A 22,903-nucleotide genomic window follows, 5' to 3' on the forward strand; every position below is an offset into this window, starting at 1 on the left:
CGTTAATGGTATCGCCCAATGTCTCACATTGTCTCGCGAGTTTGAAGTGTCAACAAATATTAAAAAAAAAAAAAGTTTATAATGGGGGGGCTATTTGGTGTAATTAGTAAGATATTCTTGGCAAAGCACTCAATAGTTAACGTTGCCAATTAATTTTAGCTGCAGTATCAGTCACTGGTGGCGGTAAGAAGGTTAGCACGTGTTCCCGACACCACTCTTTAACAGAGAGAGAAGAAGAAGAAGAAGAAGAAGAAGAAGAAACCGGGCAAAATGGCAGCGTACACGAGAGGCGTGACGCGTCTCGTTTCCACGGAGCGAACTGCTTTTCTAACCCGAAGGAGCAGCGTTATTGTGGAACCGAAGCGGTATGTACGTGGACTGAGGCGGAAAGCTGTCCGAGTGCTGTTTCCTGAAAGCGAGATGAAGCCAGCAGAGCTGAACGTCCGGAGGCAGAAGGAGGCCGGAGTCCCCGGAGGACAGCGGGGGGACAGAGACTCGGACTCTGTCCAGACGGAGAGGAACGTAAAGCACGTCAGCGTTACGACGGACCACGTTGACGGGGCGCGCTTTGAGAGGGCTTTCCCTGGAGATAAACGACTGGCGTGAGTGTTAAACAACTGCATTTTTATTTTTATTTTATTTTATTTATTTGGGATCTCCACAAATCCATCACAGTACAATAACACTGTTGACTGTGTTTCTTGGTTTGTTGTATATAATATATATAGATATATAATGTACTGTATATACTGTGCATTTTATATTTTTTACTGCTATTTTATTGCTTTTCTATTATTCTATTCTATTATTTCTATTATTATCTTATTGCTTCTGTATGCTGCTGTAGCGAAAAAAATGTCCCCTCGGGGATTAATAAAGTAAATACCTACCTACGTGTTTTCAAGGGCGTCTGCAGTGATATTAAATATCTTCCTGTAATGTGTAGTGTATGCAAAGCTTTTTCAATTTCTACCAAACGTTTTAACTTCAGTAAAAAAAATTATTATGATTTTTTTTCATTGTTGCAGTTGCTAGTTAGAAGTAACTTGAGTTTCATTTCAGTTCAGAAAAAGTTCATACTCCAAAAAGTGATTAAAAAAAGTCATCCAAACTATCAAAAGTATGTTGTCCAAAATATGATTAAAAAAAAAAGAAGTCATGTCCCAAAAGTGACTCAAAATTCATTTTTGTATAGAGTATATAGTATAGCGAGGGCATTTAGGTAGGTAGGTAGTTACTTTATTTTTTTTTTTATTTATTTATTAATCCCCAAGGGGACATTTTTTCGGTTTAAGGTCAAACGATGCTCCAAACCTCATGAAACTTGCGTCAGGCAACAACTTTCATGGAGTATTTGAAGATGTTAAAGCAGCAAAAAAAAAAAAAAAAAAAAGGCAATTTAAAAAAAAAAAAGAAGAATAAGGAACGAGATAGAGAAAAAAAATTAAAACTGCAAGCGGGAATAGCGGACCTTCGCATGCTGCACGTCGGGGAGCCGGCGGCCTCGACCCGCTGGATTTGTGTTGGTGCATTTTGCTCCTGTAGGGAATAATTGCCTACTACAGTGGTATTCCTGCATAAATTATTACCTAAAACATCATCTGATTTTTACAATTCATAATTTTATATCTGAGTGGTAAAAGCCTGTTAACTTTTGCTTTCATTACCTGGTGACAAAAACTGCAGTTCAAGGTCTCCAGTAACTGCGGACCTGCACATCATATTTATGCAGAGATATAGAAAGTTCTAAAGGATTCTCATGACAATAATTATAAAGATGACATGTGCTGCGTCCCTCTCCATACCTCTGTGCTGCAGGAGGCTGGTGAGTGTCGCTCGCTCCAGGACGTTTCGGGAGCACCAGGGCAAAATCCTCCTGGAGGGCCGGCGTTTGATCTGCGACGCCCTGGAAGCTGGTGCCAACCCGCAGATGGTCTTCTTCAGCACAGTGGACCGGCTCCGGGAGCTGCCCGTAGACAAGCTGAGACGGGCCACGCTGGTCAAAGTCAAGTTTGAGGACATCAAGATCTGGTCTGACCTTGTGGCCCCACAAGGGGTGATCGGTAGGAGTCCCACGTTGTGTTTTGGCTCACTGTGAAAGCACAGACACTCTGAATTGTTTCTGACTCGGACCTCTTCTTCTGCAGCCATCTTCTCTCGCCCGGATCCGTCACGGTTGAACTTTGCAAATAGAGGTCACTCAGTGCCGCTGTCCCTGATATGCGACAACATCCGAGACCCTGGAAATCTCGGGACTATGCTGCGTTGTGCTGCTGCTGCCGGCTGCCATAATGTCCTCCTCACCAAGGGTATGTTCAATTCAATTCAATTCAATTTTATTTATACAGCGCCAAATCACAACACAGGTTATTTCATGGCACTTAACACATTAAAGTCCTTACAGCGGAACTTTACAACATTATACAGAGAAACCCAACAATTCAACAGTTTACAATAGTTAAAAGTGACTCCACACAAGGCTCTCTGCATCTTTGATTGTAATTTTCTTAATTGTTTTTGGTGCCAACAGGTTGTGCTGATGTTTGGGAGCCTAAAGTTCTGCGTGCAGCGATGGGCGCTCATTTCCGCCTTCCCATCCATCCCAGCCTGGACTGGAAGGATATCAGAGATCATCTCCCTGAACCTGTGACTGTCCATGTGGCTGACAGCAGCTGCGGCCCCGACAGAAGTACAGAGACAGAACTTGACGTGTCTCGCAAGCCCTCCAAAGCAGGAGACTCGGGCTGGGTCAGCTCGAGGCCGAGCCGCAAGAGCACGCGCCACGAGGAATACGAGTCCGACTCCGACTCCGATTCCGACTCCGATTCCGACTCTGAAGATGAGGGACTTTCACTCCCCAGAGTGGACACCAAGCTGTACCACGACGGCTGGGCTCAGAGTCCCACTGCTCTCGTGATAGGTGGGGAGACGCACGGGCTGAGCATCGAAGCAGTCCAGTTAGCTGAGAAAAGTGCCGGTCACAGGCTCTTTATTCCCGTCGTTCCGGCCGTGAACAGCTTAAATTCAGCCATGGCAGCCAGTATCCTTTTGTTTGAGGGCAGGAAACAACTGTTAAAACTTCTGCAAACATCTGGAAGGAAATGGCAGTCTAAAGCTGGGAGGCAGTTTTCATGATACTTCCTCTGAAAGATAGAACTTATATTTAACATCCTATATCCTGTTCTGTGAGTAATAAAACCCCAAAGTCTATGTCTGCGTTATGTGCATGTTTGCCTTGTCTGCTTTTTCAGGTTCCACATTTGATTTTAGAAACGAATTTGATATAAAATGTTGTCCTTGAAAACAAATGCACGACCCATTGCCACATATCTCAGAATCATATATTTATGAGAAATGTAAAAAAAAATAGTGAAAAAACAGACTTTTTGACATTGAAGAAAGAGCAGCTAAATAAGTCTTTCCTATATCAACCAACTGAGGGAACATGGTGCTGATTGAAAAATAAATTTCCAATACTGCACATGGTAGCTTTATGATCAAACACAAAGGTTAAATGATTTTGTGCAACCACTTGTTTTTTTTCTCTACAATAAATCTCAAGTGAAGGCCGAGATCAGCCATGAAAGGTTTAAAGGTCCTCCAGTGCTCCCTCAGGTCAAAACAAAGTACATATATTAAAAAAAAGCACATACTTCTCTGCCTTTTCTGACCTGTTATTCCAAAATATTTTCGTATGCACTAGATGCATGCACATCTATTCAATAAAGGACAAGTTTAGTTTTCTATTTCTGCTGCCATATTTTCTATGCAAGTATGCAGAATTCACTATAGTAGAAGGACCAAAGTCTCTGTCCCACATTAACGAAATGAGTCACTGCACACCTTCCTCCATAATAAATGCAACTCTTCCTTTTGGGCCCATACAGCTTTAAATACTTCTGACAAAGGAGCGTGCGAGTCACGGCACTGTGTCTTTTACATATCCAAGAGCTAACTTTATTGAGAAAACTTAACGGGAACAAAACTTTGTGCTTGCCAGTGAATATTTTAATGGGTGTGAGAAGTCATGACTGAAGTGAGGGAATATAGGAATTTGTACATTCAACACTTTAAAAAAAAAAAAAAATTCCATTTTTGTGCCTCCAGAAATCAATCTGGCCTTTTTCATTAGAGGACCTTCACAGAAAATCCTCCTAATGACCTTGAGATGAGAACCATCGTTACCAAGTGGCTATAAGAGATGACTTTCACTCACATCGTGACACGCACAACAAGACACGGGTTTTTAAAACATCAGTCATTGGTCTGTTACAAGAGAGTACAACGTGCTCTTTACTGTATGTGCACCTGTTTTTAATTTTTTTTTCTTTTAAATAGGGCCACAAAGGCTTACAGCTACATCCAACTGAGGTTCAGCACATCTGCACTACATGTGAATTACAACTGTAAAAATGCATTTTATTCTTTCTTAACATCATTCAGAAACCAAAAACAGACAAAACAGAAAGCAAAGAATCAGCTAAGTAAGTAGGTCCACTGGGAAAGTCTCTGGTTGTCTCTAGAAATGCTATTGAGTGAAAAAAAAAAAAATACAAATACTTTTCTTGAGGCCCAAAAAAAAAAAAAAAAAGAAGAAACCAACAGAATATATATTACTGTATGGATTATAGTCAATGCAAGGCACCACAGGAGAAAGAGGGGACTCCATGAAAAGAGCAAGATGTAAAAAAACAAAACAAAAAAACATCTCTGAACAGTCAGGAGGAAAGAGAGAGGTGGGGTGTTGGTGATGGAGTGAGTCCCACAGAGTGCGTCCATGTCATACTCGGACTTTCCTTTTTAGATGGGCTCAGGTTTGAGCTTTTCGGCCAGGAAGTCGCCCACAAACTGCTCCACCACGGCCGGCGTGATCTCCTCGACGTCGCGGACGTATTTGGCACGAGCCGACATGTCCAGGATGGTGAGCAGAGGCGCTGCTTCTGGGAGGTTGGTATAGTCTCGCAGGGAGTCGCTCATGTCGTCCTGTGTTGAAGGAGGTAAAAAGGAAAGTGTGACACTGCAGTGGTACATTCCTCACATTCATGGTTAGGCTGGTTAACTGGGGAACAATCAAAGCCTCTGTTTGAGGCGATTTGCTTACTGGTTGGAAAGTCAAAAAGCGGTTTTGTTTTTGGGGCTATTGTGACATTTTTTTCATCTGGCAATACTTAAACGTCAGTAATCCCACGATCAAAATTCAAAAGATGTTTGACAGCAATATATCTCTGCTTTGAAAATGCAACTTTTATCACAAGTTTCCTTGCGAGGTTTCCCATCTTATTGTGTACAGCTTCCTCTAAATTGTTCCTACCACGAGCGGTGGGACACCCAAAGTGGTCACAAGATGAATTTGAGATGTGACAAGATCATGAGGAAGCCAGAAAACAAACTTTTTTCCCCTCTGACTTCCTTCCCAATTTTGGCTCATGCACATTTGTAAACTCAAAGTTGATTGAAAATGCAACATTGCAGAGCTTAAATGGACAATTTGACCTCCACAGGCCTCTTTCAAATAGAAAAATAAACAATGTGAGAAGGAAGAATCTGTGGATGGCTCAATCAGCTGCACTCATAATTTTGTTTAAACGGGTTGCAAGTCAGAAAAGTTTGGAAATTACTGCTATAAGCAGCCCATTTTCATTTAAAGCACAAACAAACTAATGAAGTTCAGGTGTACCAACGTCATCTAAAAGCCTAAAAAAAAAAAGACAACAGGGCCGCGGGTGCTGCAGTTCTGCGAGGTTGATGTGATGAGGTAAGAGAGTGCTTTTATCTCAGCCCTTCTCTCCTCATCCAACCCGACATGACATTTGAATCGCTTTGACAAACTCTGCATATATTCCACTTGAGAAGACACTCGAAATTGCACATCTCTGAGCTCAGACTTCAGAAAACGAGGGCAGCGCCCTTTGCTTGAACTATTCCACATTCAGATCACGCTATCAAATATGAAACTCTCTTCTGTGCCGGCTGAATGCCCAGAGAGACCGGAGAGTTGCTGCTCAGTCACACACATCCATGCCACGTGGAAGGAGGAAGAAACCAGGTGGGGTGTGTGTGTGTGTGTGTGTCCAACTACATCCCTGCTTTTTTCAAACGTTCACACAAATCAGATTTAAGTCTCATTGCAGAGCGTTTGAATTGCACGTGTGGGTGGGAGATGAAGCAGACCGCCGATTCGAGATGGAGTACGTTAAAAATAGATTGCTGGGTTTAACGGAGATTCCAGTTTTATCTCTGCAGTTATTTTGAAAGGGCTTCACCCGTGTTCAGCCTGAGGCTTGGTGTCACCTTTCACGCCTTAACAAGTCCAGGTTGCAACCTCTGTTGCCGTAGGTAACATAAATGAGTCACTACTGGGAGAGGCAGGCAGCAACTTTCAAACACGCTTGAGAGAAACCATTAATTATTGAGAGTGAATAAGAAATCAAACAGTTTAGTAGTTCAGCTGGAGCTCCAGCTGGCAGTGCCCCTGCTACTGGCATTCCTGCCTTGACAGAGATCCATTATTCTTGTCACATATCTCCGCTCAGTCAGACAAACGTGTTATGTTCTGGGAGGTCATGCAGTTCACTTAAATGTGTAGAGCTAATATCTTAATACCATTTGTGACATTTTCTCATCCTCGTGACACGATGACCGGATTTCCCCTCAGCTTTGGTTGCAGGCTCAGATGGAGACTCTCAAAGATAAAAAAAAAAAAAAAAAAAAAAGATGGAAAGAATTATGTCGCAAATGCAGAAGTTGCATTAAAGGGCCAGAGGGTGGCGCTGCAACAATGAGCTGAACTTCTAACAGAGCCAGTGCCCCTGATGTTGATACTGTGACTGATTTATGTGCCAGTATGAGTTTAGTCAAAACAAAGTCAACGATAGAGCGACTTTGGAGGGATTTCCTGCTCCATTTCATGTCCAACCGTCCTTTTCTCTCTGCTCTCTTTGTCATCAAAAAAAAAAAAATCTGCATCTATTCTTGCTAAGTGGATCAAACCACACAATCAGCCCTCGGACTTTTCATTGAATAGCTTGGCTGCGCTGATACCTAAAAAGGATAAGTATGCCAAGATGAAGTCTGCGACCTCGGCTTTGCAAAACTGCTAACAGATGGAACGGATGACTTTCAGTGTGGTATTTTGTTGTAGGCAGCTAACTTCCTTCCATTTTATTACACTGCAAAGCACCATAGATTGACCACTTAATACTCACAGAGCTGTCACTTAGACCTAATGTTGTTACGACTGAAATGCTGCTCAATTCTCCCATCTACTAATAAAAGCTTTGTCCCTGCAGGCTCTCTTGCAGCCTTACCAAGTGTAGGTTATAGATCATGTGCAGGGTAAACAAACCACAAAGAGAGAAATTCCACAATCTGTCAGCGTGGCCTTTCCCAGCCTCTTCGATATGAGAAGATTAAATCTGCGTGTCAGTCTTCGCCTCCGGAAGAAGTCATGCATCTTTTGTGTGGCTCTTTTGCTTGTGTAAACTGCTTCTCGTGAGGTGCAGCCATTCCTGAGTCCTCCACCCCCCCCCCCACCACCACCCCCAACCCCTCCGCCCTCTGCAGCTCAGCTCAGAACAAAACAGACAAAGGGCCTCCCTGCTGCAGCCCTCACTCCCAGCTGTGATAAAGCTCAGCGTGTGTTCACCGTGCGGGGACCTGCTGGGCCGTGTCGGGTTTATTCCGATTGCTGATGCGTTTCACAGACGACGAGCGTCTGATAAGGCTGCAACTGATAAATGACAGCAAACCTTCCCACTGGCCTCAGAGTCCATCCCACTGACCAGCTCGCATGTCTCAAGGAATAAAGTCGTCATCGTTGCCAAATTTTTTGGACAGTCTCTATGGCGACTGCTCATCTGTTTACATTGCTGCGGTAATAATAAGTTAACGAGGAAAAAGAGCCAGCAGATTAAAACAGCTGAAGAACATCTGTGACTTACACAAGATCTAAGATAAAAAAAAAAAAAAACATAAAGTGATGGGAGACAAATCGACTGAGCTTTAGAAATAAACTCAGCCCACAAACAATGTCGTTTTTATCTTCTATCTTTATGACTTATTGAGCAAATACAAGACACCAAAAGAAAATTCCAATGTGTTTATAATTAAACAATGATAAAAGTCAACATGCTATACTAGTAGCTCCATGTGGCTGTACTTAGCTTTGAGCTAAAGGCTATCATGCTCACATTGACAATGCTGACAGCCAAAGTGGGTTTAATGTTGATACATTTTTTTATGCATGTAATATTCTGATATGTTTTATTCTTGTTAAGTGTGTGTGTGTGTGTGTGTGTGTGTGTGTGTGTGTGTGTGTGTGTGTGTGTGTGTGTGTGTGTGTGTGTGTGTGTGTGTGTGTGTGTGTGTGTGTGTGTGTGTGTGTGTGTGTGTGTGTGTGTGTGTGCGTACGGCTGTTAGTCCATTAGTCTGTGACTATCGTATTGTTTCCTCTCACTTGTCCCGGGACTGCAAATTGTTATGAGGTAGTAGCTACGTCTGGTACAAGACATCTCCTCTCCTTGTGAGATTAAGGTATTTAATGGTCCCTGTTACAAATAAACAAAACCACCTAATTCACCATTTTAGTTTAGCATGTTAGCATGCCAGCATTTGCCAATTAACACAAACTCGTCATTTGTGTAGCAGGATTTTGGGGTTAAAAGTATTGAACAAACTAAAATTGTAAACTAATGACGGCGTTACACATGTTCAATATTAGGTACAACATTAATATCCGTGACAAATTTCATTCATCTGCAACCATAAATATGAATAGGTCTACAACTAACCATTATTTTCATAGTCCAATAATCTGACATCTATTTCTTTGATTTCATGCTCTAGAAAATATCCAAAACAAGTAAACTGTCTGCTGGAGATCAAGGTGGAGCCATCAAATGTCTTGCAAATGTTTATTTTGCCTGATCAAACCTCTGAAAGCCAAAGATATTCAAATTCCACTCATGCAAAACCCGGAACTATCAAAATCTGAGCATTATTTGCCAGAAAAGAAGAATTCAACATTCTGTCAGCTGCCAAATGGTTTTAGCTCTAGAGATGAACCTCGTTGAGGTGTTGGTGGACAGCTAACGGGATCAGCAAAGTCCGTTGGACTCATCCACCGGGTGCCACGAATGCATCCACCAAATGTCACTGTGGTCCTTACAACTGTTGCGGAAACACTTCCTTTATAAGCACACATGAACCTCATGGTGGCAGTAGAGGGAAGGTCAAAGGGTCACGGAGGAAGTAGGATTCATCCGCTGGGGTCCCTCAATGTCAAGATTTTGTGACATTCATCCGATACTTTTTCTGTCTGGACCCACGTGACGATCCAACAGTCTGATATCGCCGTCCCTACAACCACGCACCTAAAATATGCATAATACATGTGGAGGTTTAATGATACGACCAGCAGTCTGTTATTGCAGTCTTGACCTTTCTTTGTCATTATTCTCTGTTTGCTAGAAAAGACAAAGTAGAAACTTCAAAATGTGCCAAGATTAAAAATGTTGCTTGAGAGGCAGACCCGGAGTGTTTATGCAACGTATTATAATCTCAAAGTCAAAGCGATCATTCTGTTTAGGAACACACACACACACACACACACACACACACACACACACACACACACACACACACACACACACACACACACACACACACACACACACACACACACACACACACACACACACACACACACACACACACACCTCAAGCTTGGGAAAACAAAGCTTTGAAGAGCAGAATCACAGGCCATAGTCACTGCTGCTTGCTACACAAAAATCAGTGAAATTCTTATGAGACTGTAGATCACTTCACATGCGACAGCCTGAATACGGCAGAAATGAAAGAACAAAAGAGCTTTCATTGCGTGTTCATAAATTGGTGTAATACTCTGTGGCACAGAGTTTTTTTTCAGCAGGGTAAGAAGATCCTGTGTCACTCGGCTCAGCCGGGCCTCCCCCTGAGAAGGCTGCCAACATACTGCTGTCTCATGGACACTGAAAACCCTGCAGCTGGCCTGGCAACGAAGCGAGCGACTACCAGGGCAAAATCAGGGCCAAGGTGAAGGAGTCTGAAGCCCAGCGAGCCTGGGAGCTTCACCGGATACCTGACACGGGAAGTGATATCTGACCATAAACCTAGCCTAGAAATGAAACCCGGTGATTTCACAGACGGTTGAGCTGCAGCCAGGAAATCATACCTGCACGACATGGATGTAAAAAATATCTGGCTTAGCGAGTGCGCCACGAGAGAAACAAAGCAAACATGAACTGCAGCTATAACAGGAGACGCTTCTGAATGGCTACAAGCTCCAGTGCAACAACGCTTCTTTGTGTTAGGTCAAGTAAATATTGGCACGCAGACAACAAACACGAAACTCGATCATGTCAGCTCTGATGTTTTTGAAAGCATTTCTCGCTCCGGCGTACGTACGTCATGGCCGACATTAGAGAGTAGAAGCCAGGGTGTCACAGTGTGCACATGTGCAAGGCCGACGGCCGAAACCTGAGCCCGCGTTTGGGAGAGTGACACGAGAAGCAGGCGCTGTGCTCCCAGACTGCTCGGCAAAGAGAGAGAGAGAGGGAGAGAGCCAGGAAGGAGGCGAGCTGTAGGGCAGGGAGCAGGGGGAGCTGAGGAGAGAGGTAGCTAATCTGGTAATTATGTCTGCTGCCGCTAACTCCACCAGTTCTGGAGAGGTGGAGACACAACAACAGGAGATAGTAAGAGTTATGAAAACTCTGCGGCTCGTCCCACAGAGGGGAGATGTGGGAGGAGATGCAGCAGGAAATGGAAGGATGATTTGAAAACAGACAGTGCGAGGGAGGAGAGAACGCCTGCTGGCGTGGATCTGGGTCCACAGATGACTTGTGGGTCACGGACAGGACCGAGTCCGCTGTTGTACATCTATTGTGTCGCTCAGAATGTGGCTATAATCAATATCTATATATTAACAATGGATCATTTGACTGTGAAATATGACAGGCTACAGCAGACTCTGGAGTTTCCCTCAGCTCTATTGATCACCTGACTGTATGTAAAAAAAAAAAAGAGAAAAAGATGATTCCCTCAGCAGTGAGGAGAGACCACAAACTAAACTAAAGAGAGAAATATCCCTTCTACTAAATGTGTAAACAGGCAACTGTTGTGTTTCCCCAAGTGGTCTTCATGAGTTTATTTTAGACTTTTCAGTGTCTTTGCTTAGTGTTAAAAACATTTCACGGTTTTTTTTTTTTTAATTATTACGAAATTAGTGTTTTTATGGGTTATGTTTATATATTATCATTTTCATTATTGAGTTGGTATCTGCCTGAAAAATCCAGCACTTGTTTGAGCTATACTTAAAGACTTAAAGCATTCACGCGCACACACACACACACACACACACACACACACACGCGCGCGCGAGGCAAAGTGTGTCATTATAAAAACAGACCCCACCTTCAGCGCTGCCAGTTCGTGTGAAATGACATTTTACTGTCTTGAGCTGCCTGGAGCGCCTTATCTCACCTCTCCAGCCACAAAGAACAGCAGTGGCGTCTCCTCCTCCTTGGCTTTGTACTTGGCCATGAGCTTCTCTGCGATCGGCCGAATCAACTCCTTGGCTGGCTCCAATTCCCCTTCCTCCTCAGCGTCTGAATAAACCAGGGAAAAAAAAAACAAAAACAAAAACCGCAGGATGATGTTGACAGTAAGGAAGAAAAAAAAGCCGCCTGGGAGAGGAAGAAATGCACAGATGAGTGAAAATAAAAGGTACAGAAGGTTGATGGTCTCCTTTTTGTTTTGTTAATTGGTTTGACCTCAAGAGAAATTAGGCTGGTCTAACATTTTGAGGGTCATCACTGTGTATTCTTCTATTCTTTTCTATCTCTGTTTAATAATGTCATCACATCTGCCCTGCATGCATGTCTGAATCATTTAAAAATCGACTGCAAAATACCTTTTTGCACTGTCTGCGTTAGCCTATAAATAGATGGATAAATACTACCAAGCCCTTCCCAGGGACCTCTGGACCTTTCGACACAGGAAGAATTTTCCACAGACATTAAATAAGCTCCACGTAAATGCCACTTCATTCAGGCTGAGCCTCATGTGGAGCTGCACTGCATTATAAATCCCCCCCCCCCCCGCGACTCACCCACGAACAGGACGAGGCAGGGCCCCTCGTGGAGCTGCACAGCATTGGACTCGCTGAGCTCCAGCACGGGCCGAGGGTGCCAGGGGAAGAGCCGGCACTCGGGGTCGTTCAGCACCTCCACGCGGCCCTGTCGCGAGATCATGCGACCCTCTGCGTCCAGCAGAATCAGCGTGGGAATACCTGGAAGAGAGAAAGAGGAAGGTTAGGGTGGTGGTGTGAGCGGAAGGCAAAGAGAGGAGGGGAGGAAATGGGCATGAGCGTGGGAGGCGGTTTGGGTCATTTCCGTTAATTATCGCTTCATGATGCACAATGTTCCCTCTCCTACTGAGATTTTTTTTTTTTTTTTTTTTTTTTGCTGAGTGGATATTTTTGGCCTTTCTGTTGACTTCTACCTCTCTCTGGCCATGGTGACTGCACCTCTGATGTTTTTATTTATTGCCACTGGCTTCACCATCCTTGCGATTATAATCCTCTTGCTTTATTGACAGCCTTATCAGAAACAGACCGCATCAGGCAGCAAACAGTGTGTATGCGTGTTCCTCTGCATGAAGTCAACAGAGGAAGGGGGTGGGGGGGGGGGGTGCGGACCTGTCCTCTGTGCATTCCTCACATTCTTTGCAGGACCGGCTGGGAGCCAGCTCTCTCTAACTTCATCCACAGTCCTCTGTGCGCGCACACACACACACACACACACACACACACACACACAGAGGAGGGAATCAGGAGGAGAAGGTACAGAGCGAGAGGCCCAGCACTTCTGCAGCGAGCCAGACAGTAAACTCGATAAGCAGCCCACATTCCTCGGGCTGCAGGGCAATCTGTGTTGCTGTTCGCCTGCCCGGTACAGAGAGCTGTCAGTCATCCTGCCAGCGGTTTCAGTATGTGACATGACTGAGCATGGCAGAGGAAGAAAAAAAAATACTCCACACCATCTACTACTCTTAGGTTAACGGCAGCATTTGCGAGGAGGATTCAGCTGGAAAACACCTTGTATTCCGTAGAGTCTGTTGAGCCGTGATCTCCGAGCCTCGTCTGAATACGGCACCGCCAGCCACGGCATCTCGCTGAAGTACTGCTTGAAGGACTCCTCTGACCTGGGCAGGTTGGGAAGGACCAAACAGCAGAAAACAACATCGGTTGATTTGATGGTCTCAATTAACATCTAAATAAAGAAGACTGAATTTTTGCGTCCTTGACGGGCCGATGCGGATGTGTGCAAATAAATACGATCCTGTCTATGTCCTGTCAGAGCGAATCTCACCGGTCAGCGCTGACGAACACGATCTCAAACTTATGACCCGACTCTTTGACGATTTGATACGATTCCACCAAGACCCGGGTCAAACTGCGACACGGCGGGCACTAACGGAGAGACAGGAAACAAATGAAGAAGAGTGAGCACCAAACACATACAGTCACAAACCTGCAGTCGCTTCCATTGCAAAGGTTTTTTGTTGTTGTTGTTGATTTGATACACTTTATTATTCAAAGCGGTCCCCCTCCCTGACACCAAACACCTGTCCACAAACCAGTAATTCCCTCTTTTTTTTTTTTTTTTTTTTAAATCATCTTCTGTATCCTCTTTCCCTTTATCCTTGTTTTGTATACCACAGCTTAGGACAGTATTTGTTCTACTGTGTGTGTGTGTGTGTGTGTGTGTGTGTGTGTGTGTGTGTGTGTGTGTGTGTGTGTGTGTGTGTGTGTGTGTGTGTTTGGAGAGCACACACTCAATCCAGGCAGAGGGGGTGCTGGTATGGCTGGCATTAGGATGACATCAGAGTGCCAGAGCAGCAGGAGGGAAAACAGGCCTGTTCTCAATTTCCAGTCCGTTTCCCATGCTATGTGCATTCTCTACAGGGAATATATATATATATAGAAATGTAAACAAAATATGTTATTTAAATCAGGTTGGAGAAGTTTGGCTTCCATGATGTTAATTAACAATAATTTATACTAAATACTACTACTACTATTATTGCTAAATGAGCAGGTCATCAAACCTGTCTGTCAGTTGGTTTGTTATATGCTGTTTTGAAGCCTCTGGTCGGCCATTTTTTTAATTTTTGGAGCCAGAAGTGACCATATTTGGACGAGGGGGGGGGACATTACCGAGAACTTGTGGACACAATGCCAGTTCACCTATGCGGGAAAGGAAACCTGACTGCATCCCAGGCCTGTCAATCAAACCAGACACGCCCCCTAGCATGACGACTCTCTTTCGGGCCTAATATCCAAATAATGATGGGAATATTTTCAGAAGGACCACTTGAACACTGGTCAGAAGAAGTGTATTCAGTGAACATAATAACTTGTGGGGAAAAAAAATTTATGGACTTTGTATTTCATGACAAAAATCTATGCTTTTTGAATGGGAGTCAATTGGAATCAGCCCCTGGTGGCCCTCGATGGAATTGCACATTAAGGAACTTCCACATTGGCTTTACTTTTCAGACCCAGAGACTACATCCATTTTTAACACACAGTCTATGGTGATAACGGATTTAATTGGTCACTTAAGAGGAGTAGAAAGAAGCTGTGAACACAACACTGATGTATTTTTTTGGTTTGCATAAATAATATTCCATCTGTAGTAAAGCTTATCACCACTTGCAGACTGTATTTCATAGCAATTCAAGTTCTGTATAGTGGATACAGCATATCAAACATATTGATTCAGTTATGAATGCTCATCATAGCAACACAAAGGGACAGTGGGATGAGAGCCTGAAGCACAAAGCCTTGATCAATTCACAGCTCATTAATTGAGTTCTTCCCCGGTGTCTCGGAGAAGTAAACACTTTATATTGTGTTCTACACTCATTACACCGAGTGGTGTCTGCGCGAAATGGCGTCATTCAGTCGTCTAATGTGGGTTTTTGTTTGCCAACAGTTGTGATTAAAGCAGGTTTTTAGCTTTAGTTTCACAGTAAAGACACATTCCCTCCCGCTGCAAGTGGAAAAGCAAGTGTGCAGCAAAATGTAGGTCACATGTCTCTCTGCCAGGGGCCATTTCAGGTCCCATGAACATTTAACAAAATTTAAAAAAAAAAAAAAAAGAAAGAAAGAAAATATACTGCTGTGTAAATGGACGCCAGAGCGAGGTGTTGGCATTTAATGTGTGTAAGATGACTTTAACAGCAGATAGATTTACATGAGTAAGCGAGGGGGATGTGGTGTAAAAGCACCACAAATAATCTCCTGTAATGGCTTTTGTGACTTGTCCTTTTCATGTTTATGTGGGTTTGGGGTTTGAGCGAGGGTCCAGGCGTCACCGTTCCCAGGAGCCGGTATCTGAGGCTGCGGCTCTGGCAGCTGCTGTGCTGACTGGCCTCGGCAGCCTGCACTGCATCTCATCAGGAAAGAGTCCGGCGATGATATAACGCCTTTCATGCATCACTGAGTCATGACCTTCAGCGGCTATCAGCAGCTCCAGCAGAGAGAGAGACAATGGCCTGATGTCATTGGGGTGTGGTGACGGATCCAGAGGTGGTGGTAACAGGACCGACGGAGATAGTTAACAGCTGTTAATGTAAAAAGACAAACACAATGGAGCCGCCAGCACCCTCCTGCTGCTCTCTCTTATCTGTCTCCACTACCGGTCGGCCTCTTCCTGCTCTGGCTCTTTCTTCTCTCCGATGTCTCGCTGTTTTGACACAGTCAGGAGGCCTGAAAAGTAAAACCCAGGTTCGTCTTTGTCTCCTTTCTCTTCTCCCCCGCACTCACCCAGTGTGCAGAGAAATATACTCCCACGTAGTGTCCCTCCAGAGAGCTGCTGTCTGCTGTCTGCCTGTTGTTCCTGAGCAGAGGCCCAGCCACTACCTCCGCAAACGGCTTGGGGCCCCAGGGGAACTCCAGGCCTGGGAGAGGGTAGGAAAGTGGAAGGGGACAATGACAGGGGAAAGTTTACTGCCATGCCAGCAGCTCTGCTAAAGTGCTACACAGCATTGAATTGAGCGAAATGCTAACATCAGAAAGCTAATACTCTCCCAGTGGCAGTGCTACCAGAGTAATCCTGCGAGCATTCTGCTATTTAATGATTACCAAATGCAACCGAGGCCGATGACTCATTATCTTTGCAGGTTTATGGTCATAAAGACTATCCGTCCCCAAAGGTTGTGGAGACATTTAGCCCAAAAGCTACGAGCTAAGACATGAGAATTTAATTTAAACATTAATGATCACATTTTCTTTTACAATCAAACAGTTTTTTAGGGATTTAAACCAGGAACCAGGAGTAATGCTATAAGCATGGCTAAAAAATCAGGCTTCAGCTTTTTCTGTCTCTGTCAGATATCATTTATACATTTACATTTCTTTCAGACTTTTTTTTGTGATATCTGCTTTTGGAAACCAGCCTCAAACACAAAATGATTGCTAAACGCCGAGGCTCTCCAAGACTGCCAGAAATCCCTCCCTCCCGCTCTCCTTCACACTTTTCATTTCCTTTTCAAAGTGTTTTCATTGTTCCCCGTCAAGCTCCGAAGATGCATTTGGTACAGTCAAATTTAGAAAAAAAAAATATATATATATATATTAAAAAAAAAGGGGCGGGGGGAGGGTCATAAATAAGACCTTGTATGGCTGGTTCATAATAGCCTCTTTATGCGAGCGCGGTTGTCCTGGGCTTCATTAGGCAGGAATGACACGTCTGCGCTGTGCTGGCACGGCCTTTCATTGTTGTCCTGATTGTAAAAGTGCACTCCATCTTCGCGCTGCAGGCAAGTCTGCTGCCACTCAAGTCAGGCCTTTCATCAAGAGTGAAAGGCAGAGGGCCCTGAATGGTTCACCCCCCACCCCTCAGTCTCAATGTACGGCAAACTTTTTACTGCCCTCTCCCTCGCTACACTGCGGCAGCTCGATGAATTGATTTGTCACGTTAAGAACTGCCCTCAGAAAAACTGAGAAAGCTATAAACAAAAATACTGCAGGCCTGGTTTTTTTTGTTTTGTTTTTTCCATTTGATTTGAAAATGATGTAGAATTGCATAAAATCCTGGCTAGTCAAGTGCGAGCACCCACCTTTATTACCAAGGCCACAGACTAACCTCATCTCCATGCACCTCTCGTTTGGAGGAAGAGTTAATGAGTCATGGGAGTATTACTGCAGGCTCCGAGTGGCTTTCATTAGACAGCCAAATCTGTCACAGCCCTCATGCTAACTCCATCCCGCGTCACTGCTGTGCTGCCTCGGTCCTCTTCTTCTCCCTTCTCATGACTAACAACACCTTTTTTTTTTTTAAACTGGTCAAACAGCACGGAGGCGGCATTTTTCTCAGCCACAGAGGACGCCCTCATTGCAGCAGAGGAATGCTTGTTAATTCTCCATCCATTACTTCAAAGCACAGAAATTACAGGTTTTGCAGATGGCAGCATGAGACATGGACATATATGATTCATGCAGAACCATAATTATGACCGCAACAACTCAAACAAGGGGAAACCGTTATTGCAAAAATGTTTTAGCCAACAGCTGAGTGATGTGGCAATGCAAAGTCTCCACAGTAAACTCGGACCAGACATTTGAGGTGTGTGTGGTTGCAGTTACTTACAGCACTCAATGCATTCTGGTTTACTAACATTTCTCAAAGTTTCTCTTATTTATGTTGAGCAGCTGAGATATTTTGTTATAGTTTTATTTAAAAAAAAAAATTCTACCTCTGTACACAGTAGTCATGAACAGGGAAATTAGCTAAAACAAAATTGTATTTTTTTTTTACCAGGCTGTAAACATACAGACTGTAAAGTTGGTTATTTTAACATGGGGGTCTATTGACTCAGTTTCAAGCCAGCCTCTAGTGGCCATTCTAGAAACTGCAGTTTTGGGCACCTCCACATTCGCTTAATTTTGTTTCTGACCCAGAAGCCTCTGTAGGAGTCAAACCAAGCCCCACAGGTTGGTGCTGGGCTATGAGGCACTTCTGGTGTCATGACTGAACTGGATGGTTACAAGTCTTCATGTGACTCACACTGACTCCAAAAGCATTTTTTTCCATAAACAATCATTGAAAAAGCGGTCAGTGTAAAATAGTGAAACTAATCCCCCTCCAAGGGACTTTTTAACATCAGAATTTGATCTGATAACATTGACAAAGTCAAGAGGAGGCGGATGGCTATGATATTTCATTCCATTTATGTGTGTGGGGAACAAATAGGAAGATGAGTTTGGAGAATATTTCACATGTTTGAGTCCAGTCTCCAGCTCCTGTATAAATTCATGATGTGGACGTATGAAGAGACTTAACCTTCCTGTAATTAATTGTTGGGACAAAAATAAATTTGATATTTTCATTAAATTTTCTACAAGGTTTTTCTTTTTGTTTGAGATTTGACTGTTAACGGCATCATCTTGCCGCCACCTCTTCTTCTGCAGTGGTTTACTGGAACGTGGCTGGGGAATCATCCCCAGCAGCTGTTTATCAATGTGCTCAGCACCTAATATTTCATCTACTAATGCACATTTTCTTTTATTGACTTTGTGGACATTTTATTAAACTTTGTGCTACATTAAGATGGAAATGAGAAAAAGAAATGCATGCCTTTTTACCTCAGCTAAATGTTAGGCCCTTACTGTTGTCATTTTATGTGGGAGTGACAGTCTGATGTGCAACCAGAATGTCCGAGTTAGAGCGTGTTCCTGCAGCTGGGAGTGACTGAAGACTGAATTCAGGATAATAGTGCTATGAAAGACAAACTGTTCGGGAAATTGATCTCTTTTGCTGCGTCCTTTTGACCCTCAAATATGTTCCTATTACCTCATTAAACAGTGATTGTTTTCAGGGTTGGGGATAAAGTTAACCATTCAGTAAAGAGGATTAAGGTCAGAGTTTGAGGTTCGGAAATAATAAACTAGTTTCACTAATATTATATCATGCTCACCTTTAGGGTCATCTCTGACCACCAGCAGACCATTTCGACACACAATCTTCCCCGTAGCTGCATCCACAAACACCAGAGACGGGATACTGGTCACCTTGTACTTGTTCCACAGTTTCATCTGCAGAGAGAAATGATGAGAGAAGAGGTTGGAAAATGTGGACGGAAAACACCTCTGGGAACATGTTCATGTTTATTTCAGTTTCAGTTTCAGAGCTGGAAAGCAATTTACCCAGCTGAAAGTTATTCCTTCAGTGCTGCAGTACGTTCACCTGAAATGCTACAGCAAAAACAAATGTCACCCAAGTACTATGTGTGCTTTATAGTGCACCCTCTCTGGTTTAAAAGAGACACGGGGGACTTGAAGGCAGAATAAAAAAAATACAGGAGTGCAGGCGGCCCTGAGGACCATTAACAGAGGCACACTGCTGCACTTTAAAGAGGCCGAACTGTAGCACACTCACGCTGTCCCTGCTGTGTCATGAATAAGAGTACAAGCAGTTATGCAGCGTGTAAGATTCATACATTTGGCAGGCATTTATGAACACCCGTTGGCCTTCAAATTCAATCATAACACCTTCTATACGACGAGTTGATGTTAACACAGCCTCATAAAGTCAAAACCAGACGCTTTACAGCCAGAAATCTGTGCATGAACTGACGCTTTTCATGGGAGTTCAGCGATCAGTGTAGTCCTTAACATCAAAGAGCAGTTCAAGCGTTTTCTGAGACTCACTTTCCATATCAGAGGGAGAGCCTTACTGCGCTGTCAATAGAAAATAGCTGTGTCTTCTGAAGAGCGGCACTCGGCACTGTGCGGTGTTGCTGCTTCAGCAAGTACAGAAGAAAGAGAAGAAGGAGGACGAGGAGGAGGAGGAGGAGGAGGACGGCTTGCGTGAAATCCTGAGACCAGCTTAGAAAATTTGAGGCAGAAAGATGAGAAATGAGAAATATTGTGTGTAAAAGTATGACGTCAACGTGTTTCACCCTCTTTTACCGAACATATATCCTCAAGGGTCACCTTGCTACTGGAAAAATATGTCACAAATGAGTTTTTGTGGATGTGTCTGACAAAAAATACATATTTTACTCATTGCCCTATTAAATAATTCCTGCTGTAAAGCCAAACGCTTCAGTTCCTGTATATTAAAATGAGTTTCGAGCCAAATGAAATGAACACTGCTTTCCTCGGAGCTCACCGAGGTAAATATGGAGTTTGGTTTCCGTTTAGCTTCAAGCTGATAAAAACATTTGTAGCTCTTATTGTGAAAGTCTCCGATATGGACATTTAATAAGAGAGGGGAACGCTTGCACACAGTGTGTTTTACTCATTGTGCGCCTTCTCCTCTGGGAGTGTGTGACAACATGTGTAACTGCGGAGGTCAACCACAGGCCCCTTTCCGACGGCAGAGGTCAGACGATCCGTCCCACGGACAAGACGACCCGGAGCCTCCGGAATATGTCGGTCTGGAAGTCCCTCAAAAGCAAACTTCGCTGTCTGCCACAGTCAACAGTTTTACCACACCCCTCACGCTCCTCTGGAAACTCAATCTCTGCTCACAAATTGACGGGGTTAGGGGCATTAACTGGGACTGCCTTACGAAAGCCAGCAGCCCAACGCCGCATCAGTGCAACTCGGCAGCCTTTTCACTCGGCTCCCTGCTGTCATCCGGGCTGGTGATGTCAGATTGAGAGGCGGATTTAGCCAAAGAAGTGTGAGCGAGATGAGAGACGAGGAGGAAAAAAAAAGAAAAGAAAAGAAAAGCAGAGCGATACAGTGGCTGGTTCTGCATCAACACAACAATGTAAAAAATGTATTCCATGTCACATGCCAGAAGGATCGACACTGCATGGAACAGAGTAATATAATTTAGAAAAGAGTCAGGTGTATGACATCCACAGACACGCAGTGTTATCAGTAAATAAACTGCGTTTACATGACGGTGATGAGGCCAACTTACCCTCACTACAGTTTTAACTTCAACTTCGGTCGAAGAATGAGAACAAAAATAAAGCAAAATAAGAGGCTTTTTGAATTTCACATTCAGCTCTGGAGTGTAAACCCATTGTGATCTGTAGTACCGTTACCTTAACTTTGATACTGGTTCCTAAACAATCATTTCTTCAATAGCAATTTCATACAATCCATTTTAAGAGCAACATTATACAATTTACTGATGTTCCCTAAAGGCCTAACATGCTTTCAGTAGCAACTTGCTCGCTATGTTATGCGTGTGCTGACATAAACAACTATATCAATGATGTTATTGCAAATGTATGTTCTTGAAATGAATAATGAAGTATTTTGTCATATGGTCAAGAATATTGTTAACACAATAACACACTGAAATAGCGTGATATTATTTTCCTCGTGCAGAGGAAGACGACTGTGTACTTTTGTGCTTTGGGAGTCGGTTCGGTGCTTTAATGCTGCAGCATCAAGAGAGTAGCAGAGATTTATGGGGCAACCTCAGAGGCAGAAGCAGTTCCTCTTCCTCGCCTTGCCACTAATTCGCTGCATCCTCGAATCATGTCTGCCTGCTGACTTGGCTGCAGATCAGAGTCGACAGGGACGCTAAATCCTTGCAGGGTTCACGCCTGCTTTTAGAGTCTGAAAGCAGGCGTGACGCTTTCAGTCTAAAATTCAGACCGAAAGCGCCGTCATGATTTCAGGGTGGACGGACGACCTTGTGACGACGCATGACTGGACGTCCTGGTGTGTGTCGCGCGCGGACGAAACCTCAGCCGGGTTTCAGCGCCTTAACAGACGAGCGTTCGTCGTACACGGGTCGGGGTGGAAAGATGGGAATGGCACACCAATGGCTGCCAGTTAGCTTAAAACAGCTAGCCTGGCTCTGTACGGCAACAAAACCGGGCCAATAAATATGATGGCTTATTCGTCCTGTAAAGCCCACGATGTTAACCAGTGAGCTTTAGAGGTATCTTACATTGTCTGACCTCGGGCCAGAACGTTGCCAGCCATTTCCCCCGATTTCTGGTCTTTATGCTCAGCTAAGGTAACACCCATGAAACTGTGACCTTTTTCGTCATTTTTTAAAAAATGTTTTAGAAAATATTTAGCAGATTAACCAATGATGAAAACAAAAGTTTGTTATTGCCCTAACTTATTTTAGAAAGAATTTTGTTAAAATACATAAATGATCAGGCACTAATCATCGTGTAAACTGTTCGTAGATTGTTTTCATAGCTGCAGGTCACCACTCCGAGCTTTCTCTAAGAGGGCTGCTACTCATTATCAACAGTGTGTAACGATCGAGCCAAGCCACTATGCCAATAACCGCTGCAGTGAGGCCACCAACTGCGAGGACTTTAGGGAGCTGGAAATCCATTTACTCTCTTGGACATGCAAGCATTAGCCTCGCACATCGCCCCGTGCTCATCATACTAATTGGATCACGCATGGCTGCAGATCCATATCCAGAGGAAGGCCGCTGTGAGGCCTGTGGATCAGTGTGCATTGAGTATATTGCATTATTAAATATCATCGCCCCACTGATCAAAGAACATGCTGATTCTTTTTAGACGCTGTTTGATGGAATCAATGACTACATTAATATACTACCTGAACCCATACCAGACCGTGTAAGGACAAGAAAAGAAAAAGAAGCTGTGAAACAAACCCAGTCCCAAGATATCCACATTTCCATGTTGAGTGTCAGGCGTGGCGATGGCTTTCATGCTTCTTTGCACTGTTGCACACTATGGCAACATTATGCACTTTAAAAGGAGGTTAGCGTCGGTGGAGAAGCCCCGACGCTCTGTGGTCCGAAACTTTCAAATTCACACACATCTGCTTCAGTTTTGGCTTTGAAAACGCCCGTAGCCTGTCCTGCTCTGAAATCTGGCCTCCGTCAGTAAGCGGCGG

The 22,903-nt window shown here is 43.9% G+C and overlaps 2 protein-coding genes across 2 annotated transcripts in view; one reads left to right on the plus strand and one right to left on the minus strand.

Moving 5' to 3' along the window:
* The first annotated feature begins 54 nt into the window (after positions 1 to 54).
* mrm3a (mitochondrial rRNA methyltransferase 3a) lies at positions 55 to 3,210 on the plus strand. The gene is made up of 4 exons (XM_069712377.1): positions 55 to 602; positions 1,819 to 2,063; positions 2,148 to 2,309; positions 2,531 to 3,210. The coding sequence occupies exons 1-4, from the start codon at positions 271 to 273 to the stop codon at positions 3,133 to 3,135; spliced, it is 1,344 nt and encodes a 447-aa protein (XP_069568478.1). The 5' UTR covers positions 55 to 270; the 3' UTR covers positions 3,136 to 3,210.
* Positions 3,211 to 3,928: 718 nt separating this feature from the next.
* The window catches only part of nxn (nucleoredoxin), a 60,727-nt gene continuing 41,752 nt past the window's right edge, over positions 3,929 to 22,903 (minus strand). The window contains exons 2-8 of the mRNA XM_069712378.1: positions 19,021 to 19,138; positions 15,869 to 16,002; positions 13,407 to 13,507; positions 13,133 to 13,239; positions 12,146 to 12,325; positions 11,518 to 11,642; positions 3,929 to 4,983 (exon numbers count right to left, since the gene is read on the minus strand). Of these exons, the coding sequence (XP_069568479.1) occupies positions 4,801 to 4,983; positions 11,518 to 11,642; positions 12,146 to 12,325; positions 13,133 to 13,239; positions 13,407 to 13,507; positions 15,869 to 16,002; positions 19,021 to 19,138 (948 nt within the window). The 3' untranslated portion in view covers positions 3,929 to 4,800. The remainder of the gene's footprint in view (positions 4,984 to 11,517; positions 11,643 to 12,145; positions 12,326 to 13,132; positions 13,240 to 13,406; positions 13,508 to 15,868; positions 16,003 to 19,020; positions 19,139 to 22,903) is intronic.

Source organism: Brachyistius frenatus, unplaced genomic scaffold, assembly GCF_029030835.1.
Source record: "Brachyistius frenatus isolate BFR_SWC_R1_liver_20210118 unplaced genomic scaffold, ASM2903083v1 Contig_109, whole genome shotgun sequence".
Taxonomy (NCBI): Eukaryota; Metazoa; Chordata; class Actinopteri; family Embiotocidae; genus Brachyistius; species Brachyistius frenatus.

Coding starts and splice junctions, on each gene's coding strand:
- mrm3a (XM_069712377.1), top strand. CDS start 271: ATGGCAGCGTACACGAGAGGCGTGACGCGTCTCGTTTCCACGGAGCGA. Junction 2,064..2,147: donor GGCCCCACAAGGGGTGATCG/GTAGGAGTCCCA, acceptor CTTCTTCTGCAG/CCATCTTCTCTCGCCCGGAT. Junction 2,310..2,530: donor TAATGTCCTCCTCACCAAGG/GTATGTTCAATT, acceptor TGGTGCCAACAG/GTTGTGCTGATGTTTGGGAG.